At 70.4% G+C, this 22739-nt stretch overlaps 1 protein-coding gene across 2 annotated transcripts in view; it reads left to right on the top strand.

The window, feature by feature from the left end:
* The first annotated feature begins 217 nt into the window (after window positions 1-217).
* Window positions 218-22739, top strand: part of NOTCH1 (notch receptor 1) — a 41248-nt gene continuing 18726 nt past the window's right edge. For both annotated transcript variants that reach the window (XM_036022428.1, XM_028511345.2), the window contains exons 1-9: window positions 218-531; window positions 2270-2351; window positions 17541-17803; window positions 18359-18697; window positions 20560-20682; window positions 21152-21385; window positions 21655-21810; window positions 22024-22209; window positions 22389-22502. In XM_036022428.1, coding sequence (XP_035878321.1) covers window positions 471-531; window positions 2270-2351; window positions 17541-17803; window positions 18359-18697; window positions 20560-20682; window positions 21152-21385; window positions 21655-21810; window positions 22024-22209; window positions 22389-22502 — 1558 coding nt within the window. In that variant the 5' untranslated portion in view covers window positions 218-470. The remainder of the gene's footprint in view (window positions 532-2269; window positions 2352-17540; window positions 17804-18358; window positions 18698-20559; window positions 20683-21151; window positions 21386-21654; window positions 21811-22023; window positions 22210-22388; window positions 22503-22739) is intronic.

Here is a 22739-nt window from a genome sequence, read left to right as displayed (position 1 = left end):
CGAGTTCCCGCACCTCCACGTTCCCCAACGCCGGGGGACCCGGGCCCCACACGCGACCCCCAGGCCCAGGATGTGCAAGAGTGGTCGGGGCGCGCGGAAGGGCGCGGCCAGGGAGGGGGACCGGGGTGCGGAGGGATCAGAGGGATCGGCGGGGGCGGGACCCAGGGGGCGGGGCCGGCGCAGCGGGGGCGGAGCGCACGGCCTCCCCGAGCCTCACTAGTGCCTCGGCCGCAGGAGGGAGTGCAGGGGCGCGGGGTGTGGGCGCGGGCGCGGTGCAACGGAGGGACAAGCCGGCGCGCGGAGCCGGGGCGAATAGCCGCGAAAGCCCAGCGCCGCCCGCCAGCCAAGGGAAGGGCAATAGCGGGCCGCTGCCGCCCGTGGGATCTCCCGGCGCTCCAGTGTGTGCCCGAACCCCGCCGGCCCGGCTCAGGAGGCCGCCACCGGGCGCAGCGGGCAGCCCGCGGGCAGGCATGCCGCCGCTCCTGGCGCCTCTGCTCTGCCTGGCGCTGCTGCCCGCTCTCGGCGCACGAGGTAGGCGCCCGCCCACCGCGAGCCTGCAACTTTCCGCGCCTTTCGGAAACTTTGGCGGCGCCCTACGCGCGCGCCCGGGGTGGCTGGGAGCGGGCGGCCAGGGTGGGAAGAAAGGGGGTCTGGGCGCTCCGGGGCGGGGTTGGTGTGGGGGAACAGCCGTAGCCTGGGGCTGGGGGAGAAGGATTGACCTTCCCCCGCGCCGCCTGCCCAGTCGGGGTGGACTCGTGCTGTCCGCTCCCGGAGCCCGGGTTTGAAGTCGGGTTGAAGCCCGGCGTGGGGCGCTGGCAGCCCCCGGAGGCCCATCCCTGAGCTCGTGCCCTTCACTGGCTGCGCGTGGGGCTCGCCGCCGGGGCGGGCGAACTGCCTACCACTTTTCGATTTGAATCGAGTAGGTTTTGGTTTCCTGTTGCTTTGGGGGCCATTTATCTTTTTTCTTCGTCTCTGGCCCGCGCCAGGGGCGGATGTTGGGGCGCGGAGTGTGGGGTCCGGGGCGCCGCGTTCGCCTTTACCGAGCCGTGCCCGGGCCGGGTGCGGGGCGAGGTGGGCAGCGGGCGCGAGGCGGGCCCGGTCTACCTACCCCTTTGGCTGAGTTCGCGCAAAGCTGGGGAAAGGGGCTCGGGCCCAGGACCCACAGCTCCTGGCTGCCCCTCCCGCCAGTGTCCCCGCCCCATGGCGGGTCGCTGCCCACTGTCCTGGCTCACAGACAGGGTGCAATCTGGGGAAGGGGCCGGTGTGAAAGAACTCAGCTGCGACCAGGGAACTCTGGCTTGGTGGAGTTCAAGTTCGGAAATCTTGCGGGAGTGGGGTGGGGGCGCTCAGTCCTCTCTTACTTGGAGGGGACGGCTGAGGAGTCCAGTGGTGTGATCCCTTAAAAGTTACAGTAAAAGAATCGGCTCCCCACTCCCAGAAGGTAGGGTTCCGTGTTATGCCCTGCCCCAGCTTGTGGGGGGCGTTTAACTTACACAGCCCTGGTGAGATGGGCTTTATTCACGGATCTCTTCTAGGGAACAGGGTCAAATTCCTTCCAAAGGGGGCATCTTCCGTCCTCCACTCTGGGTGTGTGTTGGGGGCGGGGGGGCTGGCAGGTCCCTGAAGATGCCCCAGGGAGCAGGTATTGGGTGTCCTCAGGGGCGGGGCCGGGTCCCCAGGGTGCAGTCCCGGTGCCCCAGGAGGCGGCCCTGGCACGACAATGAGCTGCTCTGATTCCTCGGCCGGCGGGCGCTTTGTCGGCGGGCGGGGCGGCTGGCCTTGCAGCTGTCGCATTTTCCCACGATCTCGGCAGCCGAGCGGGGCCCCCCCCCCCCCCCCAGCGCCGCCCCCTCACAGGACGTGTTTGAACAGCAAGACGATCCTGGTGGCTGGATTGGGGCCCCAGGCCGGCCGGACTCCCCGGCGAAAACAGGTTGGGGTGCCCAGTTTAGGAGGTGGCCCAGGGCCATCTCAGCTTTTCTCCTCTGCTGGCCAGGTGGCACTTCAGGCCGCCCTGCCCCACTGCGGGCACGGCCGCTGCACCTGCCACCGAGCCGACCCGTCCCCGATTCCCACTTCAACCTTCTGGGCGACACGTGGAAGCCCTTTGGGGTTCACGCGAGGGCCTCCTGGGGCCCCCTCCCCCAGCAACCCCATCATACAGCGGAGCCTCTGAGGCGAGGGGCGGGTGATGCCCCTCAGGGTGGGCCCCTCCCGGCCGAGGGCCCTGCTGCCCGGGAGGCTGACCTCTCCTCTCGCCCCTCCCCAGGCCTGCGATGCTCCCAGCCCAGCGAGACCTGCTTGAATGGCGGGAAGTGTGAAGCACTCCCCAACGGCACGGAGGCCTGCGTGTGAGTACTGCCCGTGCACCAGCGCCGCCCCCGCGGGACCTGTTGCTTTGTGGGCCGAGCCCCTGCCCCTGCAGCGGGGCCGGCGGGACGAACACTAGCCCATTGTCTTCTGGAGATGGCCCAGAAGGCTGGGCGTGGTCACGTGCTACTTTTATTGGACAAAGTCTGGCAATTACTTAATCACCCGCAATTATGCTGCGTGTGGAGCCGGTCTGGCCTCCGGAGGCTCCGAGCGCACTCCTCTGAGGGCCGGCTCGGGCTCCCGGGGTGCAAAGTGGGGATCCCCGGCACCCAGTTTCTTCCTGAAGTCCCCAGGGGGACCCCTGACCTGCCGGGGAAGCTCTGGATCCTGTATGGAGAGGTCCAGCCCCCCCTTGCCCTGCTGCCTGGGGGTGCCTCCTCTGGGCAGGCGGGCCCCTCCTCCGGGCAGCCCGTGCCCCTCAGCGAGAGGTGGACTCTCCGGAAGCCAGAGCCAGCCTTCCCGGCCCCGGGCTCCCCGCCGGCCGGCTCCTCCGGCCGCAGCAGCGAGGCCGGGGAGAGAAGCTGGACCCAGGCCCATTTGCTGCGCCCACTTCCTCGGGGTGGGAGGTCGGGGTGGCATTCCCTGCTGGACGTTTGGTGTCCGTCCTGCCGTCCGCAGCGCTGACCCGGCTCCCTAACGGCCTCGGGTTCTCAGCTGTGAAATGGGCGTGTGTGGGCGTGGGTGGCGGAGGGCTGCGGTGTGCACGCCCGCCAGGGAGCCCCAGGGAGCCCCAGTCAGCCCGGGGGAAGCTTTTCTCCTGCGCCCGGTGCCCTTCAACTTGAATTCATCCCTGACGGGAATAATGAGGAGGTGCTCGCCGGCTGCTGGGCGGCCCCCGCCTCCCCCTGGAGGCCCGCAGCCCGGCGCGCCCTCATTCCAAGTGCAGAGGGCCCATTCCCTTGACAACCCCCAGCCAGCGGGCCGGCAGCCCCCCTCCCGGCTCCCACCCTGCCCACACTGAAGCCAATTAAGCGGGCCTGTGAGCAGTTTAATGGACAAAGCCGATTGTGTCTTTGTCAGATGCTAATGAATGCACACTGCTTTTTTTTTTTTTGCTTTTTTGGGGCCTTTTCCTCCTGCAGAAGCCTCACCGACGCTGGATGCCCTAAATCTTGTTTCCCTTCATTCAGAGACCGACAGCTGGGGCTCCGTGGACGCGCACTGGCTATTGTTGGGGAGGCGGATTAATGCTGTATGATTAATTATGCGTGGCTTCCCAGAATGCACAGCTCCGCCCGCCCAGTCCTGTGGGGGTGGGGGGTGAGTGTGTGCTTCTGCAGAGGGTTTGGGGGAGGCGGGAGGGGTGCTGCGTGGGGAAAGTGGGGGCAGTGTCTTATCGGTGCAACTACCGGGTAGGGGCACTCTGGCCCCGGGGGGAGCTGGGGTGGCCCTGGGGCCAAGCCTGTGCCACAGGCTGCCTGTGCCAGAAAGGGGGTGCGCTGGCCTCGGGAGGGGACACCAGGGGGACAGTGGATGTGCGACGTGCCCTCCCACCCCTGAGCCTGGGCTCCTTGGGAGCCCTGCCAGGCCAAGCCAGGCCACGGATCAGGGTGCCCGCCTTGTCTCTGCCCGGGGGCCTGGCACACCGCCGCCCCCCCCCCCCCACTGGGAAGCCTGCCTCAGTGCGTCCTGGCGCTCCGCCGAGCTCGGCCCACAGAGGCCTCATTGTGCAGCCCCCACAGATCCACTCGGAAGACGGGCGGAAGCGGCGTCCCCAGAGGCCCCACCTCTGGGCGGCACCGTCGTGCGGGAGGTGAGGGACCCCAGCCGGGTCCAGATGTGGGGGAGGCACAGGTCCCGGCTTGCGGTGCATTTGTGGGTGTTACAGCCACTGGGGGCAGGGCCCCGGCTCCCTCCTCTTCTGGGGCCTGTGCCTGCCCACTCGCCCCCAGCCCGCACTGCTGCCCCGAGGCCCCGGGGGGGGTCGCTAGTGTGGGAGAGACCCGTCTAGTCTGGCTGGGGGGGGGCGCCGCCCTCTCCCCTCCAAGGTGCCGGGGTGCAGGCCTCTGGGGCCCGCTGACCTGGGACTCTCCGAAAAGTCTTTGACCAGGCTGGGCCGCCTGCTTCCCTGTGGACCGGGCGTGGGAAACAGCGGCGTCGCCGTGCCAAGCTCGCCGGCACCTGCTGAGTCACCCGTCCCCACCTCGAGGGCAAGGAACCTTCCCCAGAAGCCGCCGGTCGGGTGGCTGCAGGGCTCAGGATTGGAAAAAGAGGCTCAATCGTCTTCCCAGGAAGTCCCAGTGGCCCGGAGGAAGGGCTCCCTGCATGTCCCCGCGTGTCCCCGAGTGTCCCTGTGTGTGTCCCCATCTCTGCACGGCTGTCGTGGGCCTGCCTGGGCCGGTCATTGCCGCTCTCTGCCTGTGTCCAGCCTCCTCGCCAGCCCCTCGGTGCAGGGGCCGGGGGCCACCGAGTGGGCTCCTCCCTTTTCTTTTGGTTGGGGGAGGGGATTCGCAGGGACTGTCATCCCCGGGGCAAGCGTGCATTCTTGGCCCGAAAGACCCGTGGGCCTGTCCAGCTCCCAGTCCGGGAGCCGAGGCCCCAGGGGGACGGAGATGCTCCCCAGTGAGAAAGCCACAGCTTCCCTGGGCCCATCCCAGGCGCTCGCAGATGGCCGCGCTGCCACACCCAGCACCCTGGAGGGACGCCCAGCCGGCCCGCTGGAGTGGGCTTTCGCTTCGGACCCTCCTGTGCTGGATGACGCTTGGCTCCGCCGCCTCGGGCCGCCGGGACTCGGGTGCCCCATCTGTCCCCTGTACCGTGGGTGTCAGGCATGAGGGGTCTCTCGGTGGGGTGTGAGGGCAGCACGCTGCAGGCCCTGGGTGGGGCCGTCGCTCCTGCCTTCTCCTTTTGAGCTGACGGTGCTGGTTTCGGGATCCTCATTCTCAAATGTTCCGTTGGCTAACGAGTTAAATCGGGGAATCCAAGAGGTGCCGTCTGGCGGGCCCAGCCAGGGCCGGAGGAGGCGCCGGCCCAGACCGAGGGTCTTGTCCCCCCACCACGGCTCTGCGTGGCAGCGGCCCTCCGAGCCTCCTCCCGGGGGCACCGGGGCGCCTGCCGTGTGCCGGGTTCTGGTCTAGGCGTTGGCGGTGCGGGCTAAGGGTGCACAGAGCTGACTTTCCCATGTGGGGGCAGGAGAGGCGAGGGTGTGGGCGTGTGACTGTCTGGTGCAGGTGAGCGCTGTGGCTGGGGCGGCTCCCTGAGACCCGGCCACCCCGAGTGGATGGGGCATGGGAAAGGAGGCGGCACAGAGAAGCCTCTTGCTTGGCCCCAGGGCCGCACAGTGCAGCCCGGGTCGGGCTCTCCTTTTTCTCTCCTGTGCTCCGAGCCATGGCCACCCCCCCAGTCCTCCCTCCCTCCCTCCCTCCCCGGCCGCTCCTCGAGGGAGCCCGCCCGAGGCCGCGGCCGCCCTTCAAAAGAGGAGGTTCGGTGGTTCGGGCAGGAAGTGGCTTGGGCGGAAAGTGATTAGGCCAGCCACCTGGCTTCGAGGGACGAACGCTGTGTGTCTCTGTCACCTTGTCGCACTCTTTCCATTGAGTCACCCGCGAGTCTCGGGTGCGGCTGGGGAGGAACCGCTTCTCGCTCCTCCGTGCCCCGAGGCGTCCGCTGCCGCCGCCGCGGGGCTTCCTCCGCGGCCAGGAGCCTGGGCGTCAAACACGGACGCGGGTTAGAAAAACACGTGTGTCAACAACGCCCAGCACCCACTACAGAGTCTCGGCGACTTCCACGGCGCGGAGACGTCAAGGAACGAGGTTTCGTGAAAGGAAAACACCTTCCTGGGCCAGGCCCCGCCTCTCGGCGGCAGCCAGCGCTTTTTCCATTGAAGAGATCACGACAATATTTTTTAGAAAGAGAAAGAAAGCCGCCCGTAAGCAGGAAGAGGGTGGGGGCAGGGCCGAACAGTTGGCCGAGGAGCCGCTCAACAGGAAGGAGGAGCTGGGCCTGGGTGCCGGGACCCCGGCGGCCGGGGCGGCGGGGGAGGGACCCCAGGGAGTGACCACTCCACTCCCCTTAGGTGGGCGGCAGAGGCCACTGCCGGCGGCCGGGGACCCCCTGGGCCACGCCGGGCCGGGCCGAGGTGTCGCGCCCTCCTGGGCTGGAAGGACACTTTTCCTGTCTCATGTCTCGCCTGTAAACACTGAAGGGATGTGGCTTTGCAGAGGTGACTACACGCCTAGGTCGCTTTCCTTACGGTGCAGCCGTGAGAGCCCCACGAAAAGCAGGCTGCGCCTAGGGAACCCGGGGCGGGTGGGTGATTCAGCTGGCTCCCACCCCTCCGGGGGGCGGGGCTGGCTCTGCCCCTGTTGGTGCCCAGTTTACAGGTGGGAAAAACGGAGGCCGGGCCTGGGGGTGGGGCCCTGAGGCCAGCCGTGGCAGCTTTCGCCCGCCTGTGCAGGCGTGCCCAGAGCTCCCCAGCGCCTCCCAGAGGTTTTTTTTTCATGAGCGGCTGGCCCTGGGCGTCCCGACGGTGGGTCAGGACGTGTGTGGTCCTCCCGTTCCCGGCGGGTAGGGGCCTGGCTGTGCCCAGAGCCCACCTCGGCGGGTCTGGAAGATGCCAGGACAGCCTGGTTCTGGTCTGCTGGGCCCCCCTCAGACATACGTCTCCTCGCTGGGCCTCGGTTTCCCTCTCTGAACGTGAAGGGGTTGCTTCCAGCAAAGCTCGCTTCCGGCTGCGCCCAGGCAGGGCCCCGGGCGGTGGCGTGGGCAGTGGCATGGTGGGGGCAGAGGGGCTGGGGAGTCGGGCCTGGCCATGTGGCAGGGCAGGTTCTGCCGGTCTGGGGCCGGCCCTGGGCTCCGGCGTCCTCACTGCCGGGCCCGCTGGTGGGGCGCAGCTGCTGGGGAGCGGGTGGTGATTGACAGGCGCTCTGTCAGGGGGCGGGCCAGCAGAGGAGGGCCCTTTCCCCGCAGCGGCCTTCCCCTGGCGCCCCCTCGAGGCCCCGCCCCGCCCTGTTCTGGAGAACACGCACAGGAGATGACGACCAGACTGGGGGGGGTGGATGGACACCCAGGGGTCTTGGTGGTAGATTACACGTGTACATTTTGCCATTTTAGCCCCTGAAAGTGTACAGTTCTGGGGCATTTGGTACGTCCATGGGGTCGTGCAGCCATCACTATTGCCCAGTTCTGGACTGTGTCCCCTTACCCCAGACAGACCTCGTACCCGCTGGGCAGCTGCTGCCCTCGCCCCCGGCCCCCGGCCCAGCAGGCCCCGTTCTGCTCTCTGCGTCTGGGCTGCTAGTTCTGGACAGGCCACGTGGGTGGGCTCATAGGACACGTGGCTGCTCGTGGTCCGCCTCCTCACGCAGCGTGTAGCCAGGGCTCACCCACGCCATAGCGGGTGTCAGGGCCTCCCTCCCCGGCTTTTATACCTGCCTGGGACCAGCCCGGTTGGGCCCACGGCAGGCACCGGGATCCGGGGCCTCGTACAGCCTTGGACACGAGTCCAGAGGAGATGGGGGTGGGGGCTGGCGGATGTCTGGAAGGCTGCCTGGAAGAAGCAGTGCTCATTTCTGGGCCCATGTGGCTGTCCCTAGTGGTGGGCATCTGCAGACCTGGGGAATTCTGGGAACAGAACCCCCCACCCCGATGTTTCACCACCGAGTGGTCCCTCCTTGCTGCGGGTCTCCCCCTACCACACCCACTGCCCCTGGGACAGAGCATTCTGGAAAATGGAGCCCCCTAAACCTCCCCCTCCATTGCCCCCATGCGCCGGGGCAGGGACCCGGACGTCGTGACCTCGGGGTGAGCTGGGTGAGGTGTTCCTTGCCCTGATGCGGAGCTGCTCCTTGACTGGGCGCCGACTGGGCGCCCACTGGGCGGACACCCCTGAGAGGCCTCCTGGGGGGCCTGGCCTCTCCTGGGCTGGGGGTGTGATGGGGGCCTCCCTCCACTGGAGCCGTGGATGGAGGCTTGGAGCTCCCTGGAAGGAGCGCCTGGGGCCCTGGGTTCTCGCGGCCTATGGGGAGAACACTGGGGAGGCCCCCCCAAACCCAAGGGTCACTCAGACACGGCCACCAGGCCCACGTGCCGCCCTGGACCCCGAACCCCGAGAACTCATCCCCGAGGCGGGGCCCCGGCCACAGGGCACGTGCGGACTCACCTGGCCCTGCCCGCACCGGGCGGCCCAGGGACAGGTGGGGCGCCGAGTGCGGCTGCCCTCACCAGCGGGCGGCCGGGCCGCCTCCCAGGGTGGGCACGGAGACATGTGTGACCATGTCAGGGCTTCCCCACCGCCAGGCCCAGGCCCGGGGCTGCGACAGGCCGGCCCCGCCCGAGCGAGTGGGTTGTCCCGTCCTGAGCCGCCCGCCGGGTCCCTGGGCTGGCGGTCCGTGTGTGTCTCTGAGGGGCTTGCACGGGCGGTCCTTCCACGCTGCACAAATGGTCCTCTCGTCACTCTGCTGACGCGGGTGGTTTGCCGAACAGGCTCTTGCCCACAGGTGGCCCCGGCGGCCAGCCTCTCTGGGTCCAGGGCTGTGTGGGTGTGAGCACAGCAGGCCCATGGGGGTGGGGGGTGCAGAGCATCCGGGGCGCCCCCACCTCCCTGTCCAGGACCAGCGGGAGGTCGGGGAGAAGCCTGACCTCGGTCCGTGCACTGAGGTGCCGCTCAGGCGCCCCGTGGGCGCCTGCCTGGGGGCAGCTGCACCGGTCGGTCGTGGGCCCTTCACCAGAGGCGCCCGGAGTTACAGACCCGCCCCGAGGGCCCACCCGGCCCCGGGAGGGCGCCGTCCCTGTCTGTGAGGCAGACACGCCCCGGCCCACTGCCCCGGCCACCCCCGCAGAGGGACCCCCGAGAGCGAAGGCCGGCCGTCTCTGGAAAGAGCTGTCCCGTGCGAGCAGCAGGGACAGGGGCGGTCGTGGGCCTTGGGGACCCACCGCCCACGTTTCCTCTCGGTTTCGATCGCCGGCGAGCGGAAACTGCAGTTACTGGAAATGAGAGCCTCGGGGGAGCGGCGGGGTGCTTCTGCGTGCGTGTTTTCCCCGACAGCCGTTCAGCGAGAGGTGCCGGGAGCGGGGCCGGGCGGCGCGCGGGGGCCCGGGCCCCGCGGGGGACGCAGGCTGGGGCCTCGGCCCCACTTCCGCCCCCGGGCCCCTGCCTCTTCCTGCTTCCACGGAGGGCCCGGCGAGGTGGCTGCCTCCGGGCCTCGTGGGTCCCCCTGAGGTCCCTCCGCCCAACAGCTGGGCTGCTGCTCCCGGGGGCGTCCCCGTGGTCAGACTGAGAGAGGCCTCCGCCGCCTGGTTGAGAGCTGACGGGGGAGGGGAGGCCGGGTGCAGCTGTGCGTCCGGGGGTCCACGAGTGCCAGGGGCTCACACCCCGGTGGCTCACGGCACAGGTGCTCAGCAGGTGTCTCTGCTGTGCTCCCCTGGGCCTGGGGGAGCGGGGGGCGGGGTGGGGGGCGTCTGCAGGTTTCCGGCAGGCCCGGCTTCCAGCCCACAGGGACACACAGCCCGGGACGCCGCTCCCGCCGGGCCAGCACAGACCCCGGGACCCACCTGTGGGGTGGGTGACCTCGGTGGCTCGCCCACCTCTCAGAGCTGCCCTTCCCCCCGGGAGGACGGCGGCCTGCACGGGAAGCTCGCCTGGGCAGTCCCGGCGGGCAGGGGCACGTCCTCCCCGCCCACGGTGCTGTGCTCGCCTCGGCGTCTTACTGTGAGGTCACCGTGGGCTCCCACGGGCTGTCGGGAGTCGGGCGGATGGGTCCCGTGCGCCCCACTCTCCGCCCGTCCAGAGGCACGCCCACGTGTTACTCCTGGAGCCCCTTCCGGCCCCGAAGCCTCTTCTAAAAGCTCTCGCAGAAGTTAGCCCCGCCCCTGGACTTGGGCAAGGTGGAGCACGGGCCGAGGGTCGAGGCCAGCCCGAGAACCTCTCCCTCTACCTGCGTGGAAAAGCTGCCAGATTGCCCTCCACCCGTGCCAAGTGGCCATGGCCCCCGGGGTCCCCCAGCGTGTGGCGTGAGGTCCCTCCGTCACCTGGCCCGGCCCAGCCTGGGTGTGGGCGGCTGGATTCTGTTGCCAGCATTTGCTGTGTCCCCAGGCACCTTGGTGGCTCTGCTGGGCCCAGGGGGAGAGGGGGCCACGTGTAGACAGCCAGATGTGCGGTGGGCTCCGTGGGCGTGGGGACTGCAGGGGCCTAGTGCTGTGCCGGGCAGGCGGTGGGGAGTCCCTGACTGGGGTGATCTGAGCGAGAAGGCCAAAGAAAAAAGGGGGCTGGTGACCCAGGCAGGATGGGGTAACTGGGTACCACCTCTGGAGCCTTTGTCCCGTGCCCTGGCTCACTCAGGAGCAGCCCACGGCCACACTGCCAGGGTCCCCACTGCCCGAAGTCGGGGGGTGTCCCGGGAGGAGTGGCAGGACGAGGCAGGGGCTGGCCCTCCTCTGGTCTGCCCAGCGGCTGGCCAGGCATGGGCCCCGTTCCCTCGTCCCCAGTGCCAACAGATGCCACTGTCCCTGAGAGTGAGGGTGGTAACAGGTGTCCCGAGCTGGCGTGGCCCTCCTGGACAGAGGGTGCAGCGGGGCCAGGGCCGGGGCCCAGAGAAGCCAGCTGGGAGGCCCCGCCATTCCCAGGCCTCTCGCCGAGAGCACCCCCACCCCCCACCCCGGGTTTTGTGTTTCGGCCACACTGGGGAGGATGTAAGAATGCATTGTCTGCTCGGGCTCCCGGCAGGTCTGGGAGATCAGGTGGTCAGGGAGAGAGCCAGGCGCCCGGTGGGGCAGTTGGGGTGGGGTGCACACCCTCGCAGCGTCCACGGGGCACCTGCTGGCCCTCCGCTGCCTCGGGAGGCGGCCCTGTCCCAACGGCCCAGTCCCCCTCAACCCCGTCTGCCCCACCGAGTCTGCCCACCCCGGGGGGCAAGGAAGGCTGAGAGGGGCCCTCAGATGCAGTGGGCACGTGTGGGCGGGCGGGACCCGCGTGGGCCAGGTGCTCTGGTCTTGAACGGGCCAGGGTGCGCGTGCAGGTCTGCTCTGGGACTCCAGCAAGGCACGGCTGGTGGCGTCCGAGGGCGGGCCGGGGGTGGCCTCTGTCTCTTCATCCCGGGGCCCGTGGGAGAAGCCCTGCTGTCCTCCCCCCGAGTTCTCAGGGTGCTGGGCCCACGCAGGGGCTGCCCCTGAGCGCCCGCGCCCGCTTGGCTGGGGGAGGGCAGCCCTGCCCTCTCCCACACCCCCGAAACGGCGGCCACCCCCTGAGCAGAGGCCTGGAACCGCCGGCATCGGCATCGGGTCTGGCTCCAGCCCTTGAGGAGCTCAGCTGGTGGCTGCCGACTTAATTACCCGAGTCTGGGATCCATCCTCCCCGAGTGCCCGGTCTCGGCGCCCATGGATCCTTCCCCGCGTCATGCTCTGCCCTCCGGGGCGCAGAGGCCCCTGGCAGTTCCGGGGGTCCCTGGCTTCCCTGGCTGTGGGGGCTCCACAGGCTCGTCCCTGAGGGTCTCAAGGGGCCATTGGGGGTGGAGGGCATTCAGGAGGCCCCAGAGAAGGACACGCATTCCAACCTGGTCCCTGGCCTGGGGCTCTGTCTTCTGGGGACCAGGTGGGAAATTCCTCCCAGTGAGGGGAGCAGCCGGCTTGGCTCCCTCACCTGGCAACCCCGGGGGGGGGGGCCCTCCTGCCAGCGGCCCCTGGGATTGCTGTGCTCACTGGCCCTGCACCTCCCGCACCCCGAGGGCAGCCTGGGCAGCAGCTGGGCCGTGTCCGGGAAGCCGCTTGACCTCCGCGCTGGCCTTTCCGTCCCTTCAGACCGGCACCCACTTCCCATGTCACACGGGTGGGGCGGCGGGGGGAGGGGCAGTGCCGGGGGCATTGTTCTCCCCACGGTGGGAAAGCTGGCTTCCGGGGGACAGTTCCGTCCCCACACAAAGGACTTCCCCGGAGCCAGGACGGACGATGGCGCTTTTCCTGCTCTCCCACTTCCCAGCGCGGTTCAGAGCGCCAGAGACGCAGCTTGGGAAACAGAGCCCAGACGGGGGGCCTGGAGAGGCGGGGCCTGCCTGTGGGGGGACGTGGGCAAAGCTGCAGACCCCCACCCCTCCCTGGGCCGCACCCTCCCCCAGCGGCCATCCTGGTCTGAGGGGCCACTGGTGCCTGTCCATGGGGTGGCGGAGGGCGCTGGAGGCGGGAAGGGGAGAGGGCTAGGAGGTGTGTGCAGGTCCCTCAGAGCACAGCGGAGGCCTGGCCCAGCCCCCAGACAGGTGTCCGGACGGAGGCCCCCTCCCACAGGCTTGGAAGGAGCCTGGGGCGTCCCGTGCTGTGGCTCTCTGTCCGGGGGCTTCGGGAGGTGAGGACGAGGGGCCGGGAGCACCTACTTCGGCCGGGGTCGCCCTGGCTCTCACATCTCCCTGGGGCTTCGTTTCGGAGCTGAGCGGTTCTGCTGTCCCTAGTGGGGGGGGGCCCAGTGGGGCAGGAGCGGGGAGGCCCAGGGGAGCCCCCGCCCAGCCTGCTGTGGGCGCGTCACTCCTTGGCGGCCAGTATGGCTGGGAAGGTGGGGGACTCCTGCTGGGATGTGGGGGGTCCCAGGAACCTGCCCCACAGCCCTGGCCAGAGACACAGGTGGGCTTGTGGGCCCCACCCCCTTCTGGGGCAGTCCTCTGGGGTCCAAGTTCCCGTGCCCCTCGGTCCTGCGCTGTCCCGGCCTCAGTCTCCCACGGGGGCCCCACTTCCTGCGCCAGAGCAGGGCTGTTCTGTTCTGCCAGGGCGTCGGGGCCACCTGCCTGGCCGCGGCCCGGGTTTGTGCCTCAGTGGGTCTTTGCTTCGTCCCTCAGGACCAAGCTCTGGGAGGAGGGGGCGCTGCACCAGGCCGTCCACCTCCCCGGCCCCTCCTCAGCCGTGGGTCCCAGTGACGCTGAGTTGGCTGGAGCTGGTTAAGGACAAGAAGGCGGAGGCCAGGATGGGGCAGCTGATCCCGGCCAGGTGGCTCCTTCCACAGGTGTCCGTGCAGGCTGCCCCGCACCGTGTTCGAGGGCCCGGGGCCCGTAGGGCGGTCCTTTGCTGCATGGGGAGTCTCAGCCCCTGCTAATAACCTTTGGGGTGGAGGCCCCAGGCCCTGCAGACATGACCGCCAGTCCTCCTGCTGCCGCTGCCGCTGGTCAGGGCGGGCCTCTGGGCCAGGAAGGCCCGTGTGACCCCCACGGTTTCCTGGAACAGGTGCGCCTCCCCTGGCACAGGGAATCCAGGCGTCGTGGGCCAGAGCACAAGTCCTCCCAGCCCCGGTGGTCGGGGGACATCGAGGATGTGCAGGGGGGCCCCCCTGAGCTCATGCAGTCCCCAGACCCCACCCCACTGCACCTGTGGGAAACTGAGGCCCTGGCAGGCAACAGTGCACGGGGGGGGGGAACCACATGTCGCTTGCCCACCCGTGGGACCCCCGGCAGCACCTCCCCTGGTGTCTCTGGTTCCTGCCACGGGTGGCCCCCAGCTGGCGCGGGACAGGGTCCCCCTCACCCCCGGGCCCGGCCCCGCTGGACCGGAAACTCCTGGAGGGCAGCGCTGACTTGGTGGGCTTCGCAGTCCGTGGTGGCCCTCTCTCACTGGTGGGGGTGGAGGGAGCTATCGTCTGTCCCCTGGGGGTGGCAGATGGCCGCTTAGCTTAGAAAGGAAAACAGCACAATTTAGAATTGGTCCTGGGTGAAAGGTCGCAGCAACATCTGCCTCCGGACGCTCTCCGGAGTCACATTTCTATGGAGCGCCGCGCTGCGGGGGAGGGGCCTTCCACAGTGGAAATATTGAGGCCGGCAACAAAGCGCAGACCCGGCTGCGGGACACCAGGCGCGGCAGCCATTTGGCGCGCCTCCGGGCGGTGGGGGGTGTAGGGGGGCGGGCGGCTGCCGGAAGCCCCCGGCCTCCGGAGTCCCGCCCCCGTGCCCCCCAGCCCCACCTGTCACTCACCTGCCGCCTGCCAGGACCGGTCACCGGTTCCAGGGCTGCGTGTGGGACGGGAGAGAAGGCGGCGGGTGGAGGCGCAGGCGCTGCGGTGACCGAAGCACGGCCGTTCAAGGCCGCCCAGTGTGGGCCCCAGGAGCTGCTGGGTGGTGTGGTGGCCGGGGCTGCTCTCCGGGCTGCCCCTGACAGGAGGGGCCCAGGGTCAGCAGGAGGTGGGGTCTGGGCCACTGAAGCCCTGGCCAGGGCCAGTCTAGGAAGTCCGTGCATCTCCAGGCAGGCATTGGTTTTGCCTGCCTGTGCCAAACCCAGGCACCTGTGCCCACTGGGCACGTACACTGACCTACCAGGACAGGCGTCGAAGACAGAAGGGCCACCGGGGGCTGAGTCACCCGCGCTGTGGCCCTGGCCATGTCCCAACCGGCCTTTCAGTCGCTTCCACCTTGTTAGGGAAGTCTGGTCGCTGTGGGCAGAGGAGGGGACAGGTATCTGTCCCTGGGAATTTCAGTCCTGTGGCCAGACTTGGACACAGGTGCAGAGGAGGGAGGGGTGTCCTGGGCTGGAGCCCCGGGGTCGGGGCAGGTGTGGCCATCGGGACTGGCCCAGGCCCAGACCCTGCCCGCCCAGCGACCTCCTGTCCTCGCTCCGGCCCTCCCCCGCCAAGCACCTGCCCCAGCTGTCCCACCTGCAGGGGCTGCTGCTCCCTGGCGGCCCTGCCTGTCCCCTGGCTGGGATGCTGCTGGTGGTGGAGGGAGGCTGTGCCCAGGCCCGGCCGGGGAGCCGGCGGGGACCGGCGGGACGGGCAGCGTGCCTTTGCGGCGCGCCCGCCAGGCCTGGGCGGGAGCGGGGAGACAATGGGCCTTCTCAGCTGCTGCTCCCCGAGGAGGAGCCTCCCGGCCCCGCCCGCCGGGGCTGGCGGCCCACCGCGCCTGGCCGGGAGCAGCTGCCGCCCGCGTCCCCTGCCACGGCACACCTGCTGCGCGGCTGCCCTTTGTCCCTGCTTCCGACGCCTGATTTATTGGGCGCGCTTTCCCTCTCGCCCGCCCAGCCGAAAACAGCCTGGCTGGCTGCGATGTGCCCGGTCGGCGGGTTCTCCCACAGTCCCCCGAGCTGGGGCCCCCACTCAGGACGGGGCGGCTGCGCGGCCAGCCGGAGGGTGGGGGGGCATGTTCACTGGAGCACTGCCCCGGGGCTGGTGGGGTCTGAGTGCACATCTGGGCGTGGCTTTCTGGTCCCTTTGGGACCCCCAGTGTCCCGACATGTTAGGGTGCTGAGTGGGGGGGTGGCTGCAGCGGCACGGGTCCCCCAGGACCGGTGAGGGGTGCCCAGCTCACAAAAAGTAGGGCAGGGGCGCAGAGAGCGGGGAGGGCGGTGCGGACGGCAGCCTCCCACCGCTTTGATGAGCGTGCCCTCTGTCCGGCACCCACTGCCCGCCCGCCCCGTCCGCCGCTGGGGAAGAAAAGGAGCCTTTTTTCCAGCGGGACTGGTAGCCAGCTCCCGCCTGACAATGGAGGGCATTGAGTGGGGTGGGGGAGGTGCCGCCCCCCCCCCATCAGCTGAACTGCTCGGTTCCCAGTGAGCTCTGGCCAGGACCAGGCGGCCAGTAACTGGATCCACGGGTGGGGCGGAGCCGCCTTCCCCAGACCCGGGGAGTGTGGCCTCGAGGGAGCCCCAGCCCTGGGTGCCTGAGTACCCAGGCCCCTGGGTCTGTGCCCGACAGGGGAGCCCCCCTTCCCCACGGGGTGGGAGCCGTGGCCCAGGCCCGAGTCAGCGCGCCGGGCCCCCCTGGGGGGCAGCTTGTTTTCTTGCAGCCAATTGGTCTGGGACTTTTGGCTTCTGGCAACAGATGGTGGCCCAAGTGGCCACTGTGGGTCTGCCCTGCTCAAGCCGCAGCCGCAGATAAAAGAGCCTTCAGGGGGACGGCTGCCTCCCAGGCCGCAGGGACGGGGGGGACAGTCCAGTTGCTGAGAAAGGCTCAGACGCGGGTCCCTCGAGGGTAGGGATTCCCCCGGGGCCACTCTGCTTGTGGGGGGTGGGGGGGCAGGGGAGGGACAGAAGACTGGGCAGCGGGGATCTGTGTGGCCACAGCTTCAAGGGCTGTGGGGGGGGGAGCCAAGCCCCTGTTCATGGGGGGTACCCCCGGTGCCCCGCTGCCTCCTGCCCCTGTGCGAGGCCCCGCCCACCCAGCGCCCGGGGCTACGGGTGCCGCGCAGGGGCCGCCACGGGCGCGGGCACGTTCCGCCTCGGAGGCTCTGCCCCTGGGAAGAGCAGCGCCTGGCTGGTCCCAGGGCCTCCGCGGAGCTTTCCCGCCGGGGCGAGGCCACGCGGTGACCCCGGCCGGCGGTTTACGGCCCCAGCTCGAGAGGCTGGGCCGGCAGGGGGCCGAGGAGGGTCCTGCGTTGGGAGAGGGAGGCGGGACGCCCGCCCCCCGTCCCCCGCCCCCACGCTCAGCTCACCTGCTCCCGAGGTGCCCGCGCGGTGTGTCCGGGGGAGGGGGCACAGACCCGCAGCCCACCCGGCCCCCGAGAGCTCAGGAAGGGCACTCTCGTTCTGGCACCTCGGTTTCTCCAGCTGTAAAATGGGTGGTTCTGGCCCCGGCGGAGGTATTCTGGACTTCCAAGAGAACTCAGTTTCCAAAGGAGTAGCAGCGGGGTGCTGTACGCGGGTGGGGGTGGGGCGCCCCCCGTGGCCCCGCCAGGGCCCTGTCGGGGACAGCCCTGGACAGGGGCAGTTCCGCGTCACGCCTGCTCTTGTGTCAATGCCCGAAGAAGACACGGAGCCCCCTTTATCCCCCACGTGCGGCTCGCTCATGTAGAGAAACTGGAGGGGAAGGAGGCGGGGTCTCCTGCACCCCATCCCCCACCCCGGACAGGGGCAGTGGCGGGAATTCGTGGTCCCTTCCTGGTGGCCGGCGGGGGCGCCGCCACAGCCGCCTGCGTGGGTCTGGACGTCTAAGCCGGGTCCTACTGAACGTACTGGTCTCTAGCCCGTTCCCCCTTTACATGAACAGGATTTTGTGTGTGTGTGCAGGTGAAATTCTCTTTCTATAAAACTAACTAACGTGTCCAGTTCAGTGGCACTTGGCTCACTCACGACGCTGTGCGGTCACCTGGTGGTCCCAGAACATGTTCGCTGCCCCTGGCAGAGCCCTGACGGCGGCCCAGCCCGCCCTGCTGCGCCCGCGGCCCAAGTGAAGCCAGCAGCTGCTGGCGCCGCCCCGGGAGCAGCCGCGGCCCCGACAGACGCGGTGCGGAGTGGCGGGCCGGGCCGTGGAGCTGACCCCTCTGCCGTGTCTGCCACAGCTGCGGCCACGCCTTCGCGGGCCAGCGATGCCAGGCGCACAGCCCCTGCCTCAGCGCCCCCTGCAGGAACGGCGGGACGTGCCACGTGGTGGACCGCGGCGGTGCGGTGGGCTACAGCTGCAGCTGCCGCCTGGGCTTCTCCGGGCCCCTCTGCCTGACGCCCCGAGACAGCCCCTGCCTCGCCAGCCCCTGCCGCAACGGCGGCACCTGCGACCTGCTGACCCTCACCGACTACAAGTGCCGCTGCCCCCCGGGCTGGTCAGGTGCGGGCGCGGCGGGCCGGGCCCTGAGGACCCCTGTGGGGACACCCGGCCGTCCTGTGGGCGGACTGGCCCCGGCCCTGCCCCTGCCCCGGCTGGGGGGCGTGCGGGCAGGTGCCCGGTCTCTGTGGCTGGGGGAGGGTCCCGGGCTCTCCTGGGCCGCAGGGGTCCGTGATCTAGAAATAGCTCCGAGCCGCCCCCCTAGAGCCCCGTCCCAGTCCCAGTTGTGGGGTTTCGGCCGCCCCCCCTCCAGGGTCTTCACTTCCCTCCCCCCGCTGCCCGGGGGCACAGCGCTTTCCGTCAGGAGCTGCGGTGCCAGATAGAAGTTCCTGGGAGTGCGAGTAGTCCTGCAGGCAGACAGGCCCCGTCGCACCCTCCCGCGTCCTGGGACGGTGACTCAGCCCCTGGGAAGTCCCCGGTCTGTAGAGGGATGGCCACGCTGTGTGGCAGGGCCCTGAGGACTGAGGAGAGGGTGCCAGGAGGGGGGCGGGGGGAGCCCCGGCCACCGGGAACGGGGCAGCCAGTGTGTGACCCTCTCGCCCCCCGCTCGCCCCCCAGGGAAGATGTGCCAGCAAGCTGACCCGTGCGCCTCCAACCCCTGCGCCAACGGCGGCCAGTGCCTGCCCTTCGAGTCCACCTACATCTGCGGCTGCCCGCCCGGCTTCCACGGCCCCACCTGCCGGCAGGACGTGAACGAGTGCAGCCAGAGCCCCGGGCCCTGCCGCCACGGCGGCACCTGCCACAACGAGGTCGGCTCCTACCGCTGCGCCTGCCGTGCCACCCACACCGGCCCCCACTGCGAGCTGCCCTACGTGCCCTGCAGCCCCTCCCCGTGCCAGAACGGGGGCACCTGCCGCCCCACGGGGGACACCACCCACGAGTGCGCCTGCCTGCCAGGTACGGCCCGCCGGCCGGGAGGGGGGCGGGGCGTGCGGGCCAGGTCGGATGGGACGTGCGCCCCTGACCGCACGTTAGAAGGTGGCCTTGGGCGTGGGGAACGGGGGCAAGTCTGGAACCACGAGCGTTGGCAGGAGGCCTGCGGGGGGGTCCAGCTGCCACCCCGGTCCCCAGCTGCCCGTGTCTGACAGGGACGGCGTCCATTGCGACTGGACCACCGGCCCAGGACCCCCAGCACCCCTCCCCTGGGCCGGGGCCCCATCAGTGAGGCCTGGCCCCGGGCTCCCTGGGCCACTTGTGAGCACCCCGCATGCGGGTCCCCAGGAGCGCAGGTGCAGGCCGCAGGAGCCTCCCCTCGGCAGGGAGCCCCTCCCCTGTGGGAGCCTGGGGCTTCCCCTGCTTCCGGGGGTGGGGCTGCCGGGGCCGGGTCGTCGTCACTTCCCCCAGGGGTGGCCCTTCCCTTCTTCCCGTCCACGTGTCTGTGGGGGGGGGGGGGGCGGTGGCCGCATGGCCCCCTCCCCCACTCCAGCCTGCCGGCAGCCCCGCTGTGCCGGTTGTCCGCGCTGGTCTGCCCGCCCCAGTTCTCGTCTGACTCAGTCTTGTTGCTGGTGGTCTAAAAATAGCGAGGCCGAGGAGGCCTGAAACCTCCGGGTCTGTCCGTTGCACACCACGGTGGGGAGGTGGGACCCCAGCAGGAGAATGAGGGAGGCGTGGGTGGTGTGTGGGTACAGGAGGGGCACCGCGCCCGGCTGACCCGTGGGTGACCTGGGGGGTGCCCCGGTCCCCCCCGCCCCCACAGCTCCAGCCTGGCCCGGCCCCTGTGAAGAGGAAGTGCTCTCGAGGCTGCCGTGCCGCGGGCCCTGCCGCCGCGGGCCCCTGCCTGTGCGTGCAGAGCCCGGGCGCGTGCACTTCCTGCGTGCCCCTGGGTTCCCCCCTCGCCACCTGCGCGCCCCAGCTGCCGGCCACGGGTCAGCCACCAGTGTCTGGGGAGCTGAGGCCTGAGCCCTCTGGCCAGGCCCGCCCCAGGCCCTCAGTTCAAATGCCTTCTTGGTGGCTGTGTGTGACCTGGAGCCTGAGACCTCAGTGCTGGCCCTGCCTGGGGGCCGGGGGTGAGCCCAGCCCTCCAGCCCCACCCACTGGAGGGGGGGACCCTCCGAGGTGTGGGGCTCCCCAGTGCCCGGGGGAAACGGAACACGGGGCCTGGGCTCTGGTTTGGGGCGCTCCCCAAACCACTCTGATTTACACTGTGGCTTTTCCTGGCCCGCTGATTTTGCTCCAGGGCAGCTGGGGGGAGTGAGGGGAGGGGCTGCGTCCCCAAGGGCAGGGGAGTGTTCAGAGGCACCCGGAGGATGTTAATTAGTAACCGGCTGTGGTCTGGCTCTTGCCAGGCACACCTCTCTCTGGGCTGGTGGTTGGACCAGCGGGGCGCTCAGTGGATTAATAGCTCACTGGCCCGGGGCTGCGGGGGGAGCTGGGAGGGAGGGCTGTGGCTCTGTGCTCCCCCAGGACTGCCCGCCCGGTCCTGCTGCCCCCGCTGCCCAGCCAGCAGGCCCCATGGCCCCATGCGGCCCCAGTGAGGCGGCCTGTCTGTGGCCGAGCACCCCAGCCTCCCAGTGCCTGGCCCACGGGCACTGCCCAGCCACGGGAACCGCAGGGGGCACTGTGGCCCCAGAAGGGCCTCTGGGACAGACCCCCAGAACCCGTGTGCACGAGTCCGTCTGTCCGGTGCCCTCTCCAGAGCGGTTCCTCGGAGAGCCACGTGCTGCTTGGTGTCAGGAGTGGGGAGGGCGGGGAGTGAGTGGGGCGTGGCATCGCGGGCTGAGGGCCGACCGGGCCCCTGGCCCCTCCTGCCGCCGCCGTAGGCTTCACCGGCCAGAACTGCGAGGAGAACGTGGACGACTGTCCGGGGCACGGCTGCCAGAACGGGGGCACCTGCGTGGACGGCGTGAACACCTACAACTGCCGCTGCCCGCCCGAGTGGACAGGCACGTCCTGGGGGGAGGCAGCCACGTGGGGGTGCCACCCCTCGTCCTGCGGTTTTCCGGGGGGGGCGTGTGGCAGGGAGGGCCTGGAGCACCTCGTCCAGGCCAGGACGGGTGGTGTGACCCGGGGCAGCCCCTCCGCCCATGGCCAGCATCTCAGGCCCCCACCCCAGTGGTCAGCGCAGACGCGGGCCCAGGCAGCCCTGCGCCAGAAACGAGTCCCCAGGTTTGAGCCCAGCCTGCTGGGCAGGGCGTAGGGACGCTGGCCGTCCAGTGGGGGGGGTGACGAGCGCATGTGGACCCCAGTGCACACAGTCAGAGCAGGGACACAGACGTCCCCCTGGTGCTGAGGGGGGAGGGAAAACGGGATTCGGGCTGGCGCCCCAGGAGTCCCCCCGGAAGGCTTCCTGGAGGAGGCGGGCCCGGCACGGGCCGGGGCTGAGGGTGCCGCCGCCCCCCCCCCCCCCCGCAGGGCAGTACTGCACCCAGGACATGGACGAGTGCCACCTCATCCCCAACGCCTGCCAGAACGGCGGCACCTGCCACAACACCCTGGGCGGCTACAACTGCGTGTGCGTCAACGGCTGGACCGGCGAGGACTGCAGCGAGAACATCGACGACTGCGCCAGCGCCGCCTGCTTCAGCGGCGCCACCTGCCACGACCGCGTGGCCTCCTTCTACTGCGAGTGCCCCCACGGCCGCACCGGTGAGCGCCCGCTGGCCCTGGGGGCGGGGCCGGGCGGGCACGCGTGACCTCGCCCCGACACACAGGCTGGCTTTGCAGGGCCCCCGGGGATGATGCCCACCCAAGGGGGCTGCCTGGGGGCCGGGCTGGGTGGCAGCCAGCTCCTGGAGCGACCCCAGGGGCCCGGGACACTCGGCAGGGACCCGGTGGGAGGCCCCTCCTGGGGCGTCCGGGGGAGCCGGAGCGGGCGGGGGCGGGGCCTGCCCAGTGACGGCCGACGCCCCGCCCAGGCCTGCTCTGCCACCTCAAAGACGCCTGCATCAGCAACCCCTGCAACGAGGGCTCCAACTGCGACACCAACCCGGTGAACGGCAAGGCCATCTGCACCTGCCCCTCGGGCTACACGGGCCCCGCCTGCAGCCAGGACGTGGACGAGTGCGCGCTGGGTGAGCGCCGGGCGGGGGGCGCCGGGCGGGGGGCGGGGGGGGTGCTGGGGAGTCTGGTGGAAACGGAAGCTGCCCTCGGAAGGGCCCCCGTCTGGTCGGGGGTGCGGCCTGACCGGTCCCCGGTTTGATGGGGGCGGAGAGGTCCCCGCGTGTCCGAGGCCGGAGCAGCCCCTCACCGTGCTGCCCCCCCCCCGCCCCCCCGCGCCCCACCAGGTGCCAACCCCTGTGAGCACAAGGGCAAGTGCATCAACACGCTGGGCTCCTTCCAGTGCCGGTGCCTGCCGGGCTACACCGGCCCCCGCTGCGAGATCGACGTCAATGAGTGCGTCTCCAACCCGTGTCAGAACGACGCCACCTGCCTGGACCAGATCGGGGAGTTCCAGTGCATCTGCATGCCAGGTGCGCGGGCCAGCCGGGGCCGCCGGGGGTGGGCACAGTGAGATCCGCCGGGGTGGGCCGGCCCTGGGAGGCTGGTGGGCTGCAGACCACCGGGTATGGAAGGTGTGGGAGGTGTGGGCCCTGGCGTCCGGGCCCTGACCCCCCTGACCCTTGCCCCTTGCCCCTTGCCCCCGCCCCAGGCTACGAGGGCGTGTACTGCGAGGTGAACAAGGACGAGTGTGCCAGCAGCCCCTGCCTGCAGAACGGCCGCTGCCTGGACAAGATCAACGAGTTCCTGTGCGAGTGCCCCCCAGGTGCGGGGCCGTGCCCCGGGGCCCTGAGGTGCCCTGAGGTTCCCTGGGGCTGGCGTCCGCCCGGCCCGGCCTCACCCTGCGGGGGCCTCGGGAGCAGTGGGGTGTGTCCAGGCCGGGCAGGGGGACCGGCCCCTCACCTCGCTGGGTGTGCTCCCCTGGGGTGACGAAGCCCAGGGCCCAGAGACTCTCCTTCCTGCTGCTGGGGCTCCCCGGCCCCCTGGGGGGTTTGGGCGGAGG

The sequence above is a fragment of the Phyllostomus discolor genome, chromosome 3, assembly GCF_004126475.2.
Source record: "Phyllostomus discolor isolate MPI-MPIP mPhyDis1 chromosome 3, mPhyDis1.pri.v3, whole genome shotgun sequence".
NCBI lineage: Eukaryota > Metazoa > Chordata > Mammalia > Chiroptera > Phyllostomidae > Phyllostomus > Phyllostomus discolor.
Note: the sequence above shows the minus strand (reverse complement) of the source record. Positions and strands in the feature narration are given on the sequence as shown.